The sequence below is a fragment of the Danio rerio genome, chromosome 5, assembly GCF_049306965.1.
Source record: "Danio rerio strain Tuebingen ecotype United States chromosome 5, GRCz12tu, whole genome shotgun sequence".
Classification (NCBI taxonomy): Eukaryota; Metazoa; Chordata; class Actinopteri; order Cypriniformes; family Danionidae; genus Danio; species Danio rerio.
This window is the reverse complement of record NC_133180.1, coordinates 1,739,685-1,761,039: the sequence shown is the minus strand read 5'-3', so window position 1 is coordinate 1,761,039 and position 21,355 is coordinate 1,739,685. Positions and strand designations below refer to the sequence as shown.

Sequence of the window (21,355 nt, the reverse complement as noted above, 5' to 3'; positions counted from 1 at the left end):
TATGTTGTATTTATTTTCCCTTTTCTCACTTTAAAAAATAAGTAAATTGTGTGATTATTGAAGACATTTTGCAAAACATTCACATCACAGGAATTCAGTTTCACTAAAACTTTCTTTAAATAATAATGACACCACACTATGCTGAAATTAGAGCTACACAATATGTGGTTTCAGCATTGATAACACAATGTGATCATTCGCAAGTCACATGGCAGAATATGCAACGTTGAGGGAAAAACGAGATTGTTTTGAGGCCTGTGATGATGAGGATTTTAAAAGCATTTAGACCAAAGAAACTGTAACTAATAACTATTAATTTTAGACTATGCAGATTACATTTCATTTGATAATTCCATTACTGTACACCTGAATACTGTTATTAGGCTTCTCTGAGAACATTTAAACACTGTTTATTTCAATTGCATCTTTTACTTTATTGCAGAGCTATTCAGTTAGTTTGTCATGGGGGCCGGTTCATGAAAAGCATCCCAAATGAGGGGCTGAAGAGATATGACCTGCTATATAAGTGATGACACGACAGCAATATAAGGGCCCATATGCTGTATTTTAGCTCCTTAAGACAGCCACGTTGGCTTTTTCTACATTAAAATGTGAATATATTGTATTTTGAAACTACATAACATCTCTGCATTATACAATAGACTTTTTTTTTACACACATTCAAATGCTGTATTTCAGGACACAACAAAAGCAGTGCATTGCTCAAGTAGGCTACATTCAGACACATTCATATGTGACGTCTTGAACTGCATAACAATTAGGGATGCAGCGATTTTAGATTTTGGTTGTACGATATAGTCTGAAGAATAATGATGGTTTCACGGTTATCACGGCTAATGTAAATTCAAGCTTTATATTAGGGTAGTAGCTATTTGGATTAACTGTTGTTGTCATCTGCGTTCATGCATGCATAATTATTTTATTAATACATATATTTTGTTTACATTGCACTGAAAGTAACGCACAACTCTCTCCAGTTAGATGTTTTCTATTGCGTACGGCCGAAAGGCGCGTCATATATGCTTACATTAGAAATAACAAACTTGGGTCCCACTTTATATTAAGTGGCCTTAACTAATATGTACTTACATAGGAGTTAATAGTTTGTTACAATGTACTTATTGTGTAAATACATGTATTTACTGTGTACTTATGCTTGAATTGAATACATTTATGTAATTACATCTGTAATTAACTTTTGTTATTACATTTGTTAATACACTGTCGACCACCCCTTACAACATAACTCACCCTTAAACCTACCCATACCACCAAACCTGTCCATAACCCAATCTCTATCCCAACTCAAAAGCACCACAAGTGTTCTCAAATACATCATAAACACAGTAAGCACATTGTATTTATTTTTTGATGTAAGTACATAGTAGTTAAGGACACTTAATATCAAGTGGGACCCAAAATTGCAAGCGGAAAACGCGTCATATGGGAACGGCCGCTGCTATAGTTAATCTGGAGTGCGTGCGTATTAGCCTCGATGTACAAGCTTCGAACTTTAAACTAGCGCACAGGTGGCCACTTGGCATACCTTTGTTTATTGTTGCGGTTTCGTTTCGTGCAACAGAAATGCGGCTTAGAGACGAATTCACGATTAATTAACCGTGACGAATTAAAGCGCAGTTAATAGTGAAATCGGCTAATCATTGCATCCCTATTAACAATATCAGTGCATTGTACAAAAGGCCTTTTCAACAAACATATGTTTTCGGCTGCCCGCACCACTCGCTGACGCCCAATTCACACAGGGCGTCAGCGCCAACGCTTCCCATTCACTTTGAATGGGTGATGTCAGGCATTGCCGAACTGCATTGTAGATCCATCGGCGCCGCTTCTGAGGCATTGCTCGCGGCAGAAGTTGGGACTAGCTCAATTTTTTAAGCACCGACGGAAGCGTCAGCCAATCAGATCGCTGTATGCAAATACACCAGCTAGACAGTGACCTATTACTGACTGAATTTCATTGGCTGATGCTGCTATGAAAAACGCGTCAGCCCCAACTTCAGACACGCCTTCAGTCAAGCGTTGACGCTGAAGCTCCGTGTGAATGGGGCGTTATGGTGACTCGCGCTCTGCGCAGCCTTCAACTGCAGCTTGTGCTGTATTTGAACAGACGCACGTCACTTCGTAACTAGTTTTTCTACTGAACTAAATTTATTTTAGATGTCTTGGTCACACTGTTTGGAGGGCCGGAACAAATAGCCTCTGGGGCCGGGTTCGGAATGCGGGCCACCAATTGAATAGCCCTGCTTTATTGCATGTATTTATGCCTGTAGATTGTTCATTATATTTAATAGGGATACACTTTCATACAGAATCATCCCAATCGATCTAAAATGATCAATTCTTTCCATTTAGGGATGTTCATGTCATCTGAAGAAATTGTACTAATATTGCAATATAAATCGCAGGAAAACGAAATATCGCAAAGTCAGAATTTTCCAATATCGAGCAGCCCTGGCGGAAACAAAAACAATTTGTGTATTATTATAAACTCATTATCAATTAAATATAACAAGCACGATCTACATTTGAAAATACTTTAAATAAACCACATTTAAATTGTATTACAAAACACTTTTATTAAATAATTATATCCATTCAAATACATTTCAGTTGTTGTTTGTTCATTTACAGATACCAAACGTGTAAAATGCTTGCCTTATGTTTGTGTGTGTGACATTACTATCTGAACATTTTCAGTGTATATTCCAACAAAACCATGATCATGATCAATGTTCAAACCTTCACATGTCTAACGGTGATAAAGTAAAACACAGACTACTCACCATGATCTCATCCTGATGCAGCCGAGTAAAAGAAGGAGAAAAACAGATGAGGAGGAGCATGCTGGACTTTATTCAAGACTATTAAAAAGCAAACTAACTGTGTAAGAATCTAACACAGAGACCTGATCTGAGACACAAACACACACACAGATGCAAACAGATGAAAGAAAACATCAATAATAAAACAGATTCCTCATACAAGTGTTTTTATTCTGTGAGGCTGTTTTGCTGAGATGCGCATCAAATCCTAAAATATCTGTTTATAAATGTTTAAAAACTCAATGGAGGCAGATAATGATGAGAAGACATGCGTATCAAATATAATAAACCACAATGTTTTCTTTTCTGAGTGCAGCACACACTGTACACTACTGTCAGGTTGATTTGCATGTCATTTAAATATTCATGATGGCGTCTGTATCTGTGTTTGAGCCTCCAAAACACATTTTGAATACAGATGAATACCGTGATTATGATGATGGTGCGCGTGTGTGTGCGTATGTGTGTGTGTGCGCATGTGTGTGTGTGTGCCTCTGAGCTCTGATGAGGGACATAAAGGGCATGCAGCACTTATTTAATCAAGCAGAACAGCACTGACTCTCTCACACACATACACACACACACACACACACACATAAACATACAAACACACATGCATGCATACACACAAAAATTACACTTACACACAGTTATGCATACGCATGCACACAGACACACACACACACACATATATACACACAATTCCACTTACAAACATACAATCACACACATCCTTTGCACAATCATGCTTACACACACACACAATACGCAATCACACTAACATAAATGAACTCACACACACACACACACAAAGACATGCACAAACACACACTCATACACGCAGTCACACTTGCAAACACACATACAAAATCACACACATACACAAACATGCTTTCTCTCTGTCTCACACACAAACACACACACACACAATCACAAACATTTAAGCACACAATCATACACAGATACACACACACACACAATCAAACTTACATAAACACACACACGCACACAACAAAAACATGCACAAACACAATAACACACACACATACACAATCAAACTTACATAAACATACACACACACACACACGCACACAACAAAGACATGCACAAACACAATAACACACACACATACACAATCACTTGCACACATACACAATCATGCTTGCACACACAAACACATGCACTCTCTCTCACACACACACTCATTTTCTCTCTCTCTTTCTCTCTCTCTCTCACACACACACACACACACACACACGCTGCCTTTAACAACTGATCGGAGTCTCTGAATCAGTGTAAGTGTGTGAAGCTCATCCAGCAACAGCCTCATTCAGCAGTAAATTAATTAAATGATAAACTGCAAAAAATGTCTTTCTTACTTCTTATGAACACACACACACTCTGTTATTCATCAGGAGAGAGCGTTCAGTGTGTGTGGTGGCACACTTGAGCAGAGACGCATTAATCGAATCCCTCATCAGTAGGGCCAGACTGAATCTGGGGACATTTTTTGCTATTTTTGCAGAGAATTTTGTAAAAAAATCTCTGTATTTTCGCGGAATTATTTTTAAAGTAACTAAAAACTTAATATATGAAATAAAAAAATAATAGCTTTTTAACTTTTATATTTACAATGCAAATCCAGTTAGATCCACTTATTTGGTAAACAAATCAAGTCACTCATATAATATCTCTGCTAAAAGACAGAAAGTATGACTTTACACACTGTATTATAGATAAATCAAATGAACACTTTAATGTTAGTAATTCATTCATTCATTCATTTTCTTGTCGGCTTAGTCCCTTTATTAATCCGGGGTCGCCACAGTGGAATGAACCGCCAACTTATCCAGCACATTTTTACGCAGCGGATGCCCTTCCAGCTGCAACCCATCTCTGGGAAAATGAGTAAATAATATTAATGAAATTCATAAAAACATTGAATAAATATAAATTTACACACAAGTACATGAATAGACTCAATGACAGGCTAAAGATCTGCGGATCTGGTCAGACTCATCAGTCAACAACATTCTTGAACACATTCAGTAGGCCTACATTAGTACATTTGTTAAGTTAATTCAGTTTATTTTAATTCCTTCAGCCATATATTGGAAATTGGCCCATTTTTTTTGATTGAGAAATGTTTGGACATTCGTAACAGGTGTTATATTATATATATTAATTTCACTCCAAATTCTCCTTGTTATTCATCAAATATTTTTATTTAATTGTGTATTTTCAAAGTTGTTCTTTAAATATCTTATATTTCAGAGTTAATGAAATCATAGTTGTGTGATTTTTCAATGTATTGGTGTATTTTGGAAAAATTGTGCGTGGCCCCTTTAAGTGTCATTTTCCGGTTCCGCCTGCTCTCGCTCAGTTCGCGGCAAACGCGATTAGGAGAGGTGAGTTTTACTGAAGCTCCGGTTAAAATATAGCATATAAGTGTTGTTTATCATAATAACACATGTAATGTTGTTCTAAATTGCATTACATTGATGTTTAAACATGTATGAGAGGTTGAATGTATATGAGGCATGTATTGTGTGTAAAGTTTATAAGCATTACAGTTTTTCTAGTTTGCTTTGAGCTGGTTAAAGAAACTAGGTTCCTCTTCATTTTCATTATCTCTATCCCAGCAGAGCAGAGGACCGGTCTTGCAAATGTGTAAACCCTTTCTCATTGGGTTGACACATTTTCCCCACCATTTTTCCAAACAGTTAACACAGATGTCATTCAAGCAGTCCAAACTCCATTGTTTTAGTTTTGGTAACCAAACAGAATCCATCTATTCCTAACTATTAAAAACTACCAACATCAGTATGAAACCACTGAAGCACCGGTTTGACACTCCTTCACACAAATCTTCAATTAGCCATCATTCTGCAAACCTTATAAAAACGATGGAAGCTCTGTGTTGTTCTGTGCCAGCATTGATGGGGGAGGTCAATATGGCTATGTCCTATACTCCCAATAGATTTGACTGTATATTAGTTTACATGTGTTTTCTCTAATATTTACAGTATTTTATTACTTTTGTCTGTTTTTTTATATACAGTATTTCAGTTTTCAGCCACAGTTTGAAAAATGTCATGAATTCAATATATATTCAATCAAAGCACATCTTATTCTTGATCCAATTCTTTGCAAAAAGGTGAATTTGACAGCCCAAATAAAGACAACAAATGCCATTGGCTATAAGCTACTATGGCAAGCAATGGTGGTGCATTTTGAGTTCTGTATTTTGTATTTTGTTGTCCATTGTGTAATGATTAATTGAAAGAGCTCATATACTTGTTTGCAAGTTGTGTTGTTTGAAGGTAAAACTAGCTTTTGTTGCATATGTTAAATGTTTTGACACAATATGTGCCTTTTGCAAGCAAAATGTGTCATTTTGACCATGAGTGCCGCTGTTTAGGCCTGTGTGTTAACTGTTTTGAAAATGTAGAGTTTCAGTTGACAACTGCATCCAAGCAATCGAGAAAAACTGTAATGTGCAAGCTTCGTTGTGAGAATTATCCCTTTTACTTATAGGTTGGTGAGCTCCTAAGGAAGGCACATACTCAGCTTTGCCGTGTGTTTGTTTTATTCATGCAGAATAAAAGCCTGTTAATTCCCATATGATTGGTTCCTTTCGCCTAATCACAACACAACGCAGAGTACAGCGAGGACCGGTCACATGAAGCAGTATTAGGACAAGCCATGGGACGTTAATCGTTTTCAAGGTATACCGTGGCTTGGAAAAGTTTTTAAAGGTTTTAAAACCGCCAAAATTAAGGTATGAGTACGATTTTGTATTTAAATTATTATTATTATTATTTTTAGGACAGCAGTATCTCCAGCAGGAAAGATCTCCAAAGATGCTGTTTTAAATTGTAAAGAAATCTGTAAAGAAATCTGTGACATGTTTACTGCTCCAAAACAATTTCAATGCTTCCCTAATCAAAATTAATTGTGTTCAAAAGGGAAAAAACTTTTAGTTTTTTACCCAGGCATTTAAAAAGATTATGGGTGTTTTCACACCTGCCTTATTTAGTTCGATTGAGTTCGTTCGTTTCCCCTTTTGGTGCTGTTGGTTTGGGCAGGTGAGAATGCAGCAATCGTACTCGAGTGCGCACCAGAAGCGGACCGAATAAGCGTACCGAGACCTGCTTGAAGAGGTGGTCTCAGTACGCTTTTAAACGAACCCTGGAGCGGTTTGTTTGTGGTGATCCGTACTAAAACAGGTCCAACCGCAAAAAGTACTGCACGTTTTGGACTAATCCAGCTGCCGTAGGCCGATGCGCTGTGCATTATGGGATATGGAGGAAATATTTGTTGACAGCGCTTTACCAACAGAGAGACAGAGAGAGAGGGGAAAACATTACCTGATGGATCGTTGGTAATATTTCCGCAAGATGAGCATGTCGCAGTTTAGCTAAATTAATTCACGGCTCCTCCTGAAGTGACGAGTGATGCATTAAACACTGATTTCCAGCTGCGGCCGCGCTTCATTCTCGTAATGTATAGTTTGTCTAAAGCAGGGATACAATCAGCAAGCGCAGTCGTCCCTCCAGTGTAAAAAACACATATGTTGTCTGCCGGTTTTGTTTACCTGTGGGAGTTCACTGGCATTTTCCCGCACGTGAATTCTGACCAATCAATAAGCAGTTTAGAAAATATGTGCAACAACATCTGGCCAATGAGAGATGTGGATTTTGTCACATGACTGCATTTTGGTTCGTTTCAACTGGTTCGGACCAAAGCCAGCAGTGTGGTGTGAGAACGACCCAAAGACGGCAGAAAATGCAACAATGTATCATTTATTACCCTTGACACAGACCAAATGAAGTGAACTACAGATGTGAAAGCACCCTATATTTTAGAGCAGTAATCACAATACTGTGATACCATATTTTTATCCAAGGTTATCATATAGTCAGAATCTTATACCGCCCCATGCCTAATTAGAGCAAATGCTTTACTGCTTGGCCGCTTGACAAATAAATAAATAAAATTTGTTTCGCTGCAAAATGAGCCTATTTCAAACTCGTCATGTGTTTCTGTGTTCTGAAAAGCTCCTCGTTGGTGTCCGTGTTCATCATTACGTTTAATAAAACTCAAATAAAACTAAACATATTCATTTATCTTCTGTTTTGATTTGATTTATATTCAGTGGGGAAGCAAGAGAAACAAATAACAGAGTAGCAGTGAAAATAAAGCTACTGATATGTTTACCTGTGGTATTTTGCATAATAATGTGAAAATAATAGATTTTGTTGCAGGAGCGGGACGGAAACTTCTCTACCTTGAATTAATATTGTTTAACTTCCTCCACTGGCAGATTATTTAGCTTGTTTTCAAGAAAAACTCTCTCAATTTTAACTCATTATTTCTGTAAATAAGACTATGGCTGCGTCCGAAACGGCATACTTCCATACTATATAGTACGCTAAAATCAGTATGCGAGCCGAGTAGTATGTCTGAATTCATAGAATTGGAAAGTCAGTATGCGAGAAGTCCCTGGATGACTTTCTACTTCCGGCGAGATTCTGGAGTGCGCATCCCATGCACGCTCCGCTATCCCATAATGCCCCGCGAGAGAATTCATGAATGGAAGTGAAGCGACGCAACTGACGCAGGTAGGTCACATGACCATGACAAAACGGCGGATGTAGTACGTCCGAATTGCATTCATACTTTTCACATTCATACTGTATAGAACGCACTTTTCTAACGGCCGAGTAGTACGTTTACATTCAAATGCAGTACCTACTGAGAAGTAGGCGGTTTCAGACGCAGCCTATATTTTGTGTTTATTTCGAAAATGCTTCCTGATTTAACAATTTTTAGATATTCGGACTAGAAACAAGACAAACTCCGAGTAGAAAAGCATTTTTGTGCAGCTGAACCTGGATCATTCAAGCACCATCTGATCTAAGATCAGTTCTGTCTATGAAAGCTTGTATATGAAGTGTGAGAACAAACCTGGCCCTGGATCAGTTGATAAGGGTGTGAAGATAAAGAATAAGAAACACAGATGAAGAACAGACAAATGCACACTGGACACACATTAGATGGCAACACTCAACACATGAAGAGTCGAGTATACACAGAGCATTTGTCATTGTGATGAACATTATATTGCTGTAAATGAACGTCCTTCACCTGATTCCCAGCTGCTTTCTTCTTAATCTGACTGCTTCTCTGTTGAGCACTGAAGACGACAGAAATCAGAGTACACATGTTTACAATACACACAGTGGCAGAATAAAAGCTTCAAATGTGTAAAATGCCATTTAGTTTAGGTCATATTGAGAATTAATATCAGATTATTAATAATTAGTATGTTAGATTATTAATCATTTATTCATAATAGTATTTATCATATAATATTTTATGCTATTATGTAGATTAACATTGGTGTTTATTATTAATATAGTATAATAATATATTTGTGCTTATTATACAGGGTGGGCCATTTATATGGAGACACCTTAATAAAATGGGAATGGTTGGTGATATTAACGTCCTGTTTGTGGCACATTAGTATATGTGAGGGGGCAAACTTTTCAAGATGGGCAGTGACCATGGTGGCCATTTTGAAGTCGGCCATCTTGGATCCAACTTTTGTTTTTTTTCAATAGGAAGAGGGTCATGTGACACGTCAAACTTATTGGGAATTTCACAAGAAAAGCAATGGTGTGCTTGGTTTTACCGTAACTTTATTCTTTCATGAGTTATTTACAAGTTTCTGACCACTTATAAAATGCGTTCAATGTGCTGTCCCATTGTGTTGGATTGTCAATGCACACACTGATAGCAACACCGCAGGAGAAATGCCAGCACAGGCTTCCAGTATCTGTAGTTTCAGGTGCTGCACATCTTGTATCTTCACACCATAAACAATTGCCTTCAGATGACCCCAAATATAAAAGTCTAAGGGGGTCAGATCGGGAGACCTTGGGGGCTATTCAACTGGCCCACGACAACCAATCCACTTTTCAGGAAACTGTTCATCTAGGAATGCTTGGACCTGACACCCATAATGTGGTGGTGCACCATCTTGCTGGAGAAACTCAGAAAACGGGTCAGCTTCAGTGCGTAAAGAGGGAAACACATCATCATGGAGCAGTTTCAAATATCCAGTGGCCTTGAGGTTTCCATTGATGAAGAATGGCTCCACTATCTTTGTTGTCTATGGTGTGAAGATACAAGATGTGCAGCACCTGAAACTACAGATACTGGAAGCCTGTGCTAGAGTTTCTCCTGCTGTGTTGCTATCACTGTGTGAAGAGTCGGAGAAGAGGGTTGCATTGACAATCCAACACAATAGGCAGCACACTGAACACATTTTATAAGTGCTCAGAAACTTGTAAATAACTCATGAAAGAATAAAGTTACGTTAAAACCAAGCACACCATTGTTTTTCTTGTGAAATGCCCAATAATTTTGACGTGTCACATGACCCTCTTCCTATTGAAAAAAACAAAAGTTGGATTCAAGATGGCCGACTTTAAAATGGCCACCATGGTCACCACCCATCTTGAAAAGATTGCCCCCTCACATTTACTAATGTGCCACAAACAGGACGTTAATATCACCAACCATTCCCATTTTATTATAGTGTCTCCATATAAATGGATATAATATATTACCATTAATATTGAGAAAAGAACAATAGTTTATTAATAACTATTAGATTACGTTATTAGCATTATATATGTATTATTATTCTACTTAATGTAGGCGAATGCTTGTGATAAAGTAATATGATACATATAATTAAAATCCATAGTTTACTGCTATTTGATTTTAATATTACGTTTATATTTGTACAATTAACTATTGTTATAATTTTGTGCTTATTATTTATTAAATATTATCAATGTAATTATATAAATAAGTAATTATATAAATAAACATTAAGTAAATAAATAGACAATTTGTAGATTACTATTATAATTATTCTTCATTTGAATCTGTTTTGATGTTTTGTTTAATAAGGCTTAATAATAATAATTCGCCACGTTACGGTCGAGGAAACGAAACTCACTTGGCAAATCCGATGAAGTCCTCATGGTTGGTGTTCATGTACGCCAGCTCGATATCAATCAACAGCAGCACCTGATGAACATAAACAGCAAACAATCACACCTGTTCCTCTCAGCAGCTGTTATGTATTACACTGGTTAATACTGGAGGCAGGACGCACCTGATTTTTAGTGCGGCTCTCGCGGTCGCGGATGTGCTGTGTGACGATCCGCTCCATCTCTTCTCTCAGCATAGGATACTGGGCCAGCTGTTACACAATCACATGCGTTTGTGTTGCGGATACGACACACACACACACACACACACACACACACACAGAGTCTGCAACAGAACACTTATAACAACCTATAATACATTGAAATGTAAACATCGAGCAGAAATGGAAAATTTTGCTTCTAAGAAATGTTGTTTATATAATTTCACAAAACTTAATATTTCGTATGACGAATTAACTCTACATTTTTGCGAATCTGAATTTTTTTTTACTTAGTTACAATCTTAGTACATTTCTGATCACAATTTCACTAGGGGGGTGCTAACTATATTTTAACGAATCTGAAATACATTATTATGGTACGTTTTGTTGTACATTTCAAATGACAAATTCACTAGAGGGCGCTGTCAAATTTTTTTATTTGGAACACATCATTTAGATTATGTTTTTGATGTACATTTTAGATGTCAAATCCACTAGAGGGCGCTGTCTACATTTTCGCAAAACATAAAACAAATTACTTAATGTATGTTATGTTGCATTTCAGATGACAAATCCACTAGAGGGTGCTGTTTACATTTTTGTGAGTCTGAAACTTATTACTTAGGGTACATTTTGTTGTTAGTACAAATCCACTATAGTGTGCTTAAGCTTGTTTTATTGTGTTTCCGATAACAAATCCACTAGAGGAAAATGTTTACATTTTTGCTAATTTGAAAATTGTTACTTACGGTATGTTTTGTTGTTCATTTTAAATGACAAATCCACAAGTGGGCGCTGTCTGCATTTTTGCAAATCTAAAATACGTTACTTAGACTACATTTTGTTGTGTTTCAGACGACAAATCCACAAGTGGGTGCTGTCTACATTTTTGTTAGTTTGAAATACGTTATTTAGATTTTTTTGATGTGCATTTCAGATGACAAATCCACTAGTGGGCGCTGTCTACATTTTTGTTAGTTTGAAATACGTTATTTAGATTTTTTTGATGTGCATTTCAGATGACAAATCCACTAGTGGGCGCTGTCTACATTTTTGTTAGTTTGAAATACGTTATTTAGATTTTTTTGATGTGCATTTCAGATGATAAATCCACTAGTGGGCGCTGTCTACATTTTGGCTCGGCTGAAATTTGTTACTTAGAGTGTGTTTTGTTGTATGTTTCAGATGAAAAATCCACAAGAGGGCGCTGTCTATAATTTGGGGTACTTTTTGTACACTTTTGAAGAAATACATTATTTAGATTGTTTTATGATAAATCACTAGAGGACGCTGTCTACATTTTTGCAAATGTAAAATATTTTACCTAGGTTAGATTTAGTTGTTCATTTCAGATGACAAATACTCTAGATTATGCTGTCAAAGTTTTTGCAAATCTGATATGCGTTACTTAGGGTTCATTTTGTTGTTCGTTTCAGATGACAAATACACTTGGGGACTGCTGTCTACATTTTTAATCTGAAATACGTTACTTAGACTACATTTAGTTGTGTTTCAAATGATGACAAATCCACTAGTGGGCGCTGTCTACATTTTTGTTAATTTGAAATACGTTGATTAGATTGTTTTGATGTGCATTTCAGATGGCAAATCCACTAGAGGGCGCTGTCTATAATTTGGGGTACTTTTTGTACACTTGATGAAATACATTATTTAGATTTTCTTATGTACATTTTACATGGTAAATCACTAGAGGGCGCTGTCTACATTTTTGCAAAACAAAATACGCAACTTAAGCTATGTTTTGTTGTGTTTCAGATGACAAATCCACTATAGTGCGCTGTTTACATTTTTGCAAATGTAAAATATTTTACCTAGGTTAGATTTAGTTGTTCATTTCAGATGACAAATACTCTAGATTATGCTGTCAAAGTTTTTGCAAATCTGATATGCGTTACTTAGGGTTCATTTTGTTGTTAGTTTCAGATGACAAATACACTAGAGGGCGCTGTCTACATTTTTAATCTGAAATACGTTACTTAGACTATATTTTGTTGTGTTTCAGATAATGACAAATCCACTAGTGAGCGCTGTCTACAGTTTTGTTAATTTGAAATACGTTGTTTAGATTGTTTTGATGTGCATTTCAGATGGCAAATCCACTAGAGGGCGCTGTCTACATTTTTTCTTGGCTGAAATCTGTTACTAAGGGTGTTTTGTTGTGCGTTTCAGATGAAAACTCCACTAGAGAGTGCTGTCTATAATTAGGGGTACTTTTTATACACTTGATGAAATACATTATTTAGATTGTTTTATGTACATTTTACATGATAAATCACTAGAGGGCGCTGTCTACATTTTTGCAAATGTAAAATATTTTACCTAGGTTAGATTTAGTTGTTCATTTCAGATGAAAAATCCACTAGAGTATGTTGTCAAAGTTTTTGCAAATCTGATATGCGTTACTTAGGGTTCATTTTGTTGTGTGTTTCAGATGACAAATACACTAGAGGGCGCTGTCTACAGTTTTAATCTGAAATTCGTTACTTGGCCTACATTTTGTTGTGTTTCAAATTATGACAAATCCACTAGTGGGCGCTGTCTACATTTTTAATTTGAAATACGTTGATTAGATTGTTTTGATGTGCATTTCAGATGGCAAATCCACTAGAGGGCGCTGTCTACATTTTTTCTTGGCTGAAATTTGTTACTAAGGGTGTTTTGTTGTGCGTTTCAGATGAAAAATCCACTAGAGAGTGCTGTCTATAATTTGGGGTACTTTTTGTACACTTGATGAAATACATTATTTAGATTTTCTTATGTACATTTTACATGGTAAATCACTAGAGGGCGCTGTCTACATTTTTGCAAAACAAAATACGCAACTTAAGCTATGTTTTGTTGTGTTTCAGATGACAAATCCACTATAGTGCGCTGTTTACATTTTTGCAAATCTAAAATATTTTACCTAGGTTAGATTTAGTTGTTCATTTCAGATGACAAATACTCTAGATTATGCTGTCAAAGTTTTTGCAAATCTGATATGCGTTACTTAGGGTTCATTTTGTTGTTAGTTTCAGATGACAAATACACTAGAGGGCGCTGTCTACATTTTTAATCTGAAATACGTTACTTAGACTATATTTTGTTGTGTTTCAGATAATGACAAATCCACTAGTGAGCGCTGTCTACAGTTTTGTTAATTTGAAATACGTTGTTTAGATTGTTTTGATGTGCATTTCAGATGGCAAATCCACTAGAGGGCGCTGTCTACATTTTTTCTTGGCTGAAATCTGTTACTAAGGGTGTTTTGTTGTGCGTTTCAGATGAAAACTCCACTAGAGAGTGCTGTCTATAATTAGGGGTACTTTTTATACACTTGATGAAATACATTATTTAGATTGTTTTATGTACATTTTACATGATAAATCACTAGAGGGCGCTGTCTACATTTTTGCAAATGTAAAATATTTTACCTAGGTTAGATTTAGTTGTTCATTTCAGATGAAAAATCCACTAGAGTATGTTGTCAAAGTTTTTGCAAATCTGATATGCGTTACTTAGGGTTCATTTTGTTGTGTGTTTCAGATGACAAATACACTAGAGGGCGCTGTCTACAGTTTTAATCTGAAATTCGTTACTTGGCCTACATTTTGTTGTGTTTCAGATAATGACAAATCCACTAGTGGGCGCTGTCTACAGTTTTGTTAATTTGAAATACGTTGTTTAGATTGTTTTGATGTGCATTTCAGATGGCAAATCCACTAGAGGGCGCTGTCTACATTTTTTCTTGGCTGAAATCTGTTACTAAGGGTGTGTTTTGTTGTGCGTTTCAGATGAAAAATCCACTAGAAGGCGCTGTCTATAATTTGGGGTACTTTTTGGACACTTGATGAAATACATTATTTAGATTTTACATGGTATGTACATTTTACATGGTAAATCACTAGAGGGCGCTGTCTACATTTTTGCAAAACAAAATACGCAACTTAAGCTATGTTTTGTTGTGTTTCAGATGACAAATCCACTAGAGGACGCTGTCTACATTTTTGCAAATCTAAAATATTTTACCTAGGTTAGATTTAGTTGCTCATTTCAGATGACAAATACACTAGAGTATGCTGTCAAAGTTTTTGCAAATCTGATATGCGTTACTTAGGGTTCATTTTGTTGTGTGTTTCAGATGACAAATACACTAGAGGGCGCTGTCTGTATTTTTAATCTGAAATTCGTTATTTAGACTACATTTTGTTGTGTGTTTCAGATGACAAATCCACTAGTGGGCGCTGTCTACAGTTTTAATCTGAAATTCGTTATTTAGGGTGATTTTTGTTGTGTTTCAAATGACAAATACACTAGAGGGCGCTGTCTAATTTTTTAGAACTGTAATAGCAAAGAATGTGCAGTATTGTAAAATGTAAAAATAGATTTTTGATTGGAAACCTGTTGCAAAGTCTGTGAAATCACACATTATTTTACTGCATTCACACCAACACACATTATATGGTGTATGTATGCACATGACAGGTAAACGAGCTGACATTAAAGAAACTCAATCACTGTATGTCACATGACTAAATTTCAATGCATCACTAGTATCACAAAATAGTGACCCTTCTGGATTTGCAATCTTCCATAATTTAAAGCAAAACTCAAGGAAAGCTTTGGAATCATTTAAAGATGACTATAAATAAAGATGACTATAAATAACTATATAAATAATGTTCAGTTTTTGTTGAACTGTCCCTTTAAGAATGGCGTGTGTCATTAAATACAGAATTCTGCCGCATAAATCGTGATCCATATGTCTGATGCATTGGAACTTGCAGATATTGTCAAACAAATCTAACCACACACACACAATCGCATTAACACACCAATACACCAGCAGAGTATTTGGCTTGCACAGGGATGCAGTGATCATGATCAGTAGAAATGAGTGTTTCTAGAGGAACTACAGGCAAACAGGCAAACAGACGTGCTGAGATGAAGAGAATAGAGAGAACAGCGAGAGGAGAAGAGGTGAGACCAGAAGACCTTGTGTGGATTCAGAACTCTCAGAAGAACACACACACAATACGTTTAAGGGTGCAGTATGTTGGCTTGACATCTAGTGGTTGAACTAGGTATTGCAGTCCAAATTCAAAACATTGGAGAGGGTTTTTTCTAATGCGGGTTGCCAGATTGACCACACAAATAGAAGCGAGCATGTTTGATGATCAAGTCTTACACTTTAAGCTGCTCAGATAATGTTTATCTTTGTAATATTTATATTATTTGCTAATTAAACGGCATCTAATGTGTATTTTCTTAACTCTGAACCTGCCATGTGTCATTTTGAAGGCTGCTTCTGTCCTCCAGAGCTCAGCCATAATTACATGTATTAAGAGCCTTCAGGTCTGAAATTAAATACACAGATTTTCATTAGGGCAACCTGGGGTGCTGGAATATGATTGGTTAAAGTGGCAGTAGGCGGAGTTACAGAGATCAAAGCAGAGACAGACACATTCCAAATGGAACCCACATTCTCAAAGCAGAATGGCTGCGTCAGAAATCGCATACTTGCCTACTATATAGTAGGTTACAAACAGTATGAGATCTGAGCAGTATGTCCAAATTCATAGTACTGTAAAAACAGAAACAGTGAGAAGTACTCGGATGACCTACTACTTATGAAATGCGTACCCGATGGACACTATGCTATCCCAAAATGCAGCAATTCTCAACCACGATCCCAGAGGACCACCAGCACTGCATGTTTTGGATGTCTCCTGTGTCTGTCACACCCATTACAGGTCCTTCAGTCTCTGCTAATGAGCTGATGATCTGCGTCAAGTGTGTTTAAGGAGTTATGGATAATGTGCAGATCTGATGACCGTGGTTGAGAAACCATAATACAATTCAAGAGAATTTGTGAATGGGAGTGAAGTGACGAAATGTAGGTCACGTGATCATGACAAATGGTGAATGTAGAACGTCCCAATTCAATTCATGCTCGCATTCATACTATATAGAGCAGACTTTTCTAAAGGTTGTGTAGTGAGTTCAAATTCAATTGTAGCACATACTCGAGTAGTAGGCGATTTCAGACGCAGCCAATATCTGACTTTAGCATTGTTTTTCAGATAAACAAGAATGTTCACTAGTGTGTTTCTGAAATATCTGCAATGAGACGTCTATGCTTTTAAAGAGCCAAAACTGTACATACAGCACCTTTAATATCCTCTATTAAACCAACGACATGAAATCATTACTGACGGAGAGATGGTTTCTGTCTGATATCATTATGGAAATGCTCTGAAAGAATTTATTTGTGATCCAAACACTTATGCTGTTCATTTTTTCTGTCCAGCACCAAAGGAAGACTTCAGAAAAATCTTCATGCAACTCTTTTTTTTATATTACAACAACAAACATCAAGCTCCAAAAGGACACAACACAAACTGATCTATGGTGTTTACGGTGTTCTGAAATAGTCACACAAATTATTCACATTCATAAGCACGTGATTCTTAATTCCCAACCTGTTTTTAAGGAGATTCCTATTTTAACATTCAAAATGCTTAACAAACCCCAGACACTAATTAAAAAACCAGGTGCAGGGCTCAACAATAAGGACTGCCTGGTGGCCCAGGGCCAGCGTGAGAGACGCTTGGGACAGTAGACAGGATAATTACTGGCCCGATTGGGACAGTGCTGCCACTGCAACATTTAATTGGTCTGCGACTATTTGCGTGCATTTTAAGTTTAGTCTTTAAATACTGCCTTCTCTGTGATGTCGTTAACACCATATTGCTTTTTGGTTCCTCTTGTCTGATTTGATGTTTTGAGCATGCTATTTTTTTCCGTAACCTGGTAACAGCCAGTACAGCGAAGAAACAGCAACATGGCAGCAACATCAAATTATAAGGCTAAAACAAAATGTCTGTTTCTAACGTCTTGGAAGCAGACATTTACGTGTGAACAATGCGACAAACAAAAGTGATAAATAAAAAGTTTTGCACGGTTTGCCATCAGTTTGACAAGTCAGCCACCTTTTGTTAAATAATTTCGAACCACAATAAAATACCTCCACATTTTCCCTGCTCTTTTTGTTTGGAAAACACTTTTATTAACATGTTTTTAAGTATTGAAATTCTAGATTATTTAAAATATGTGGCAAAAAATAGCTATTAACTTCCCTTTTTTTTGGTGGGGCCAGTGAAAACTTGGTAGGGCAAGTAAAAATCTGAACCACTGGCCCGATCGGACCAGAAGAAAAAATCCTTAGCGTTGAACCCTGAGGTGTTAGGTTTTTATAGCTGCAGATATCAGTATTAACAAACAACAATGGCCAGATTTTAGATGCACAATAAAGTTAGTTTGTTGACTTGCAAACATTATTCAATGTTTTCTAGGCTGAAATAAAATTGACCATTTTTAAAAAGTTTTTTAGAGCACCCAATATATTTTCTTTTATTTATTTTACATTTTAGAAATATTACAGACATATACAGTAGGGCTGCAACAATGAATCTATTAAATCGATTGAAATCGATCGCACTTTCTGAAGATTTTAGTTCTGTTTTTAAAGGGTTGGAAATGAATGCTTTTCTTTCTTTTGTTTTTATCTGATTAGTCGACATAAATAATCGACAGATTAATTGATTATTAAAATAATCTTTAGGTGTAGCCCTAATATACAGTAACATTAACAACCATTAACAACAAAAGAGATAGGAAAAAACATATAGAATAAAATATACAAACTGTATAAGTGCACACTTTTGCTGTTTACACCAGACGCGGATGAAGCTTCAAGTGTGAATGATTTACATGTTAAGTCAATGCAAAGACATGAATAGACATCCTGCGGCGCGAAAGATGCAGCGATTGTTGAGCGATTTGCACGAATCAAAAAAAAAAAAAATCTCAACTTAGCGCTGCATTAATCAATCAGGAGCTTGCTGTTGTAGGGCCATGATTATGACGTAGTGTCTGTTGTTGGTGTCTCGAGGTGAAATCCTCACATGACAACAGTTGATCAAACTGGGCTCGGCTCAGTCTGAAGCACGGCTGAAAGCCTCCATCCTCCAGGTACAGTTTCTGGAGGAGTTGATGAACACACAGGGCTGGGTGCACCTCTGAAAGGATCTAAACACGGCACCGAACGAATCGACGCTATTTTCAGCCTTCCTAAAGCACATAAGCACAGCTATTCTCTCAATAAAATCCATGTTAGTCATTTAGGCCCCGTTTACACTAATGCGTTTTAGTTTGAAAACGCATAAGTTTTGCTACGGTTACGCCATCCGTCCACACTACGCCGGAGTTCTCGAGCGCCGAAAACGGAGCGTTTCGAAAACGCTGGAGAGGCCGTTTTCATTCTAAAACGCTGCAGCTCCGTCTCAGTGTGGATGGGGAAAGACGGAGATATCTGAAAACGGAGGCGGGGCTGCAGATATTCGCCTCTCTGATTGGGGCTTTTCCTCAATATTAAGTAGCCTAACACACAGTTCAGTCCTGAATCTTCTCCGTGTAAGTTCAGACTTCGCAAGTTTGATCAAGGCTGCATCTCTTCTTCTCAGTTTGATATGGAAAACATACCGAGGACACGTGTCAATCTTCACAGGGAACAGTGTACTTTATAACTTCATTCACATCACCTTGGCTACGTTGTTTCACTTTCTCAACAATAAAATGTAAACTTGATATAAGGAACTGCCTATTTTCATTTTAATATTAACAACTAAACAGACAGCAGAAATGTTGAGGCGTCATGCTGCATGAGAGTCATCTTCACTGTGTGCATATTTATAACAAAACGGAGCCGATAACAACTGCCTCCTTTCAATTTCAGTGAAAATACGAAACATACCCTCTCTTTTGCTGAATATCAGTTTTAATAATCGATAATGGCCATTATAAAAGTATAACATACAATAAGTTTATACATTATAGGAAATAAAGGCAAGCGATCAGTCAATATACAGAATGTAGGCTACGTGCTTACATTAATCATTAACTTATCTTTGCGCTCAGCCAAAACACGTTACCTGAGAACAAGTAATAGATTCCAGTGACCAAAGTCAGGGAATATGTCGTTAGATAAAGACAACAAGATGAATGAAATATCACGTTTAATAAATATAGTGAGATTAGATCCAGCGGGAGATGCTTGATGAGAAGTCCGACTAGCAGAGCTCTCATCTGGGTAGATGGGCTCCAGCGATTGCCAAAGTGTGTGTGTGTGGTCACGTGATGTGCGTTTTCAGCGTTTTGGTGTGGACGGAGAGCAGTTCAGAAACGCTGGGTAAAACGCGAGTGTGGACGCGGATCGTTTTCATTCTAAAACGCCGTTTTAAAACTAATACGCACTAGTGTAAACGGGGCCTTAGAGACGAAGCTAGAGTCACCGGGCAGATAGAAACCCTGCCCATGACACAAATCCACATCTATTGTGGGGTAAACTTGACGAGCGCATGAAGCAAATTTAATGCACAAATGAAGCAAGAAAAACCTTAAAATGTTCACTATTTACATGCAGATAGTGTGATTTATTTGTGCATTCCGCATCTGGTGTGATTGCAGCATTATAGGTCCATGAACATAGAATATGGGTATTGTCATTTAATAATTGCGATAGGGTGCAAAAGCTCACTCAAAGCCTGTGCACACCGAGACATTTTTTGCTCGCGTTTTCCGTGGACGTTTAACGCCTCGTGACTAAATAAAGGGCGTCAATGTGATTGTGCACACCAACTCGTTTTTACACACCAACTTCGTCATCTAGTGACATCACTGTGAGGGGTAGGTTTAGGGGTGGGGTTAGAGATCATCAAACCTGTTCCTGGAGGTCTGGTGTCCTGCAGATTTTAGCTCCACCCCTTATCAAACACACCTGAACAAGCTAATCAAGGTCTTACTAGGTATACTTGAAACACCCAGGCAGGTGTGTTGAGGCAAGTTGGAGCTAAACCCTGCAGGGCACCGGACCTCCAGGAACGAGATTGGTGACCCCTGATCTAGGGAGTCGAATTGAGATCGCAATCTTTTTCGATGAATTGTGCAGCTCTGCTATAATGGTTATTTAAATGGTCAAATTACCTGTCAATAATCTCCTTGCTCATCAAACTGGTATCCATATTTGTATTTGTACATACATATTTATATTTTGGTATACATATTTGTATTCATTCAAACTAGAATAACCCCTCATAAATCAGTTTTGCGAATATAAAATACGTTACTTAGGGTGTGTTTAGGTGTGCGTTTCAGATTGCAAATCCACTAGAGGGCGCTGTGCACATTTTTCAAATCT

The 21,355-nt window shown here is 37.1% G+C and overlaps 2 protein-coding genes across 12 annotated transcripts in view; one reads left to right on the top strand and one right to left on the bottom strand.

Annotated features, from left to right (window-relative positions):
• rabepk (Rab9 effector protein with kelch motifs) overlaps positions 1 to 21,355 on the top strand; it is a 373,763-nt gene that overhangs the window by 267,323 nt on the left and 85,085 nt on the right. The window lies entirely within an intron of this gene.
• dnm1a (dynamin 1a) overlaps positions 1 to 21,355 on the bottom strand; it is a 149,360-nt gene that overhangs the window by 71,012 nt on the left and 56,993 nt on the right. For all 11 annotated transcript variants that reach the window (XM_073949675.1, XM_073949674.1, XM_073949676.1 and 8 more), the window contains 4 exon segments: positions 11,062 to 11,148; positions 10,903 to 10,973; positions 9,015 to 9,063; positions 2,826 to 2,837 (listed from right to left, as the gene is read on the bottom strand). In XM_073949675.1, the coding sequence (XP_073805776.1) occupies positions 2,826 to 2,837; positions 9,015 to 9,063; positions 10,903 to 10,973; positions 11,062 to 11,148 (219 nt within the window).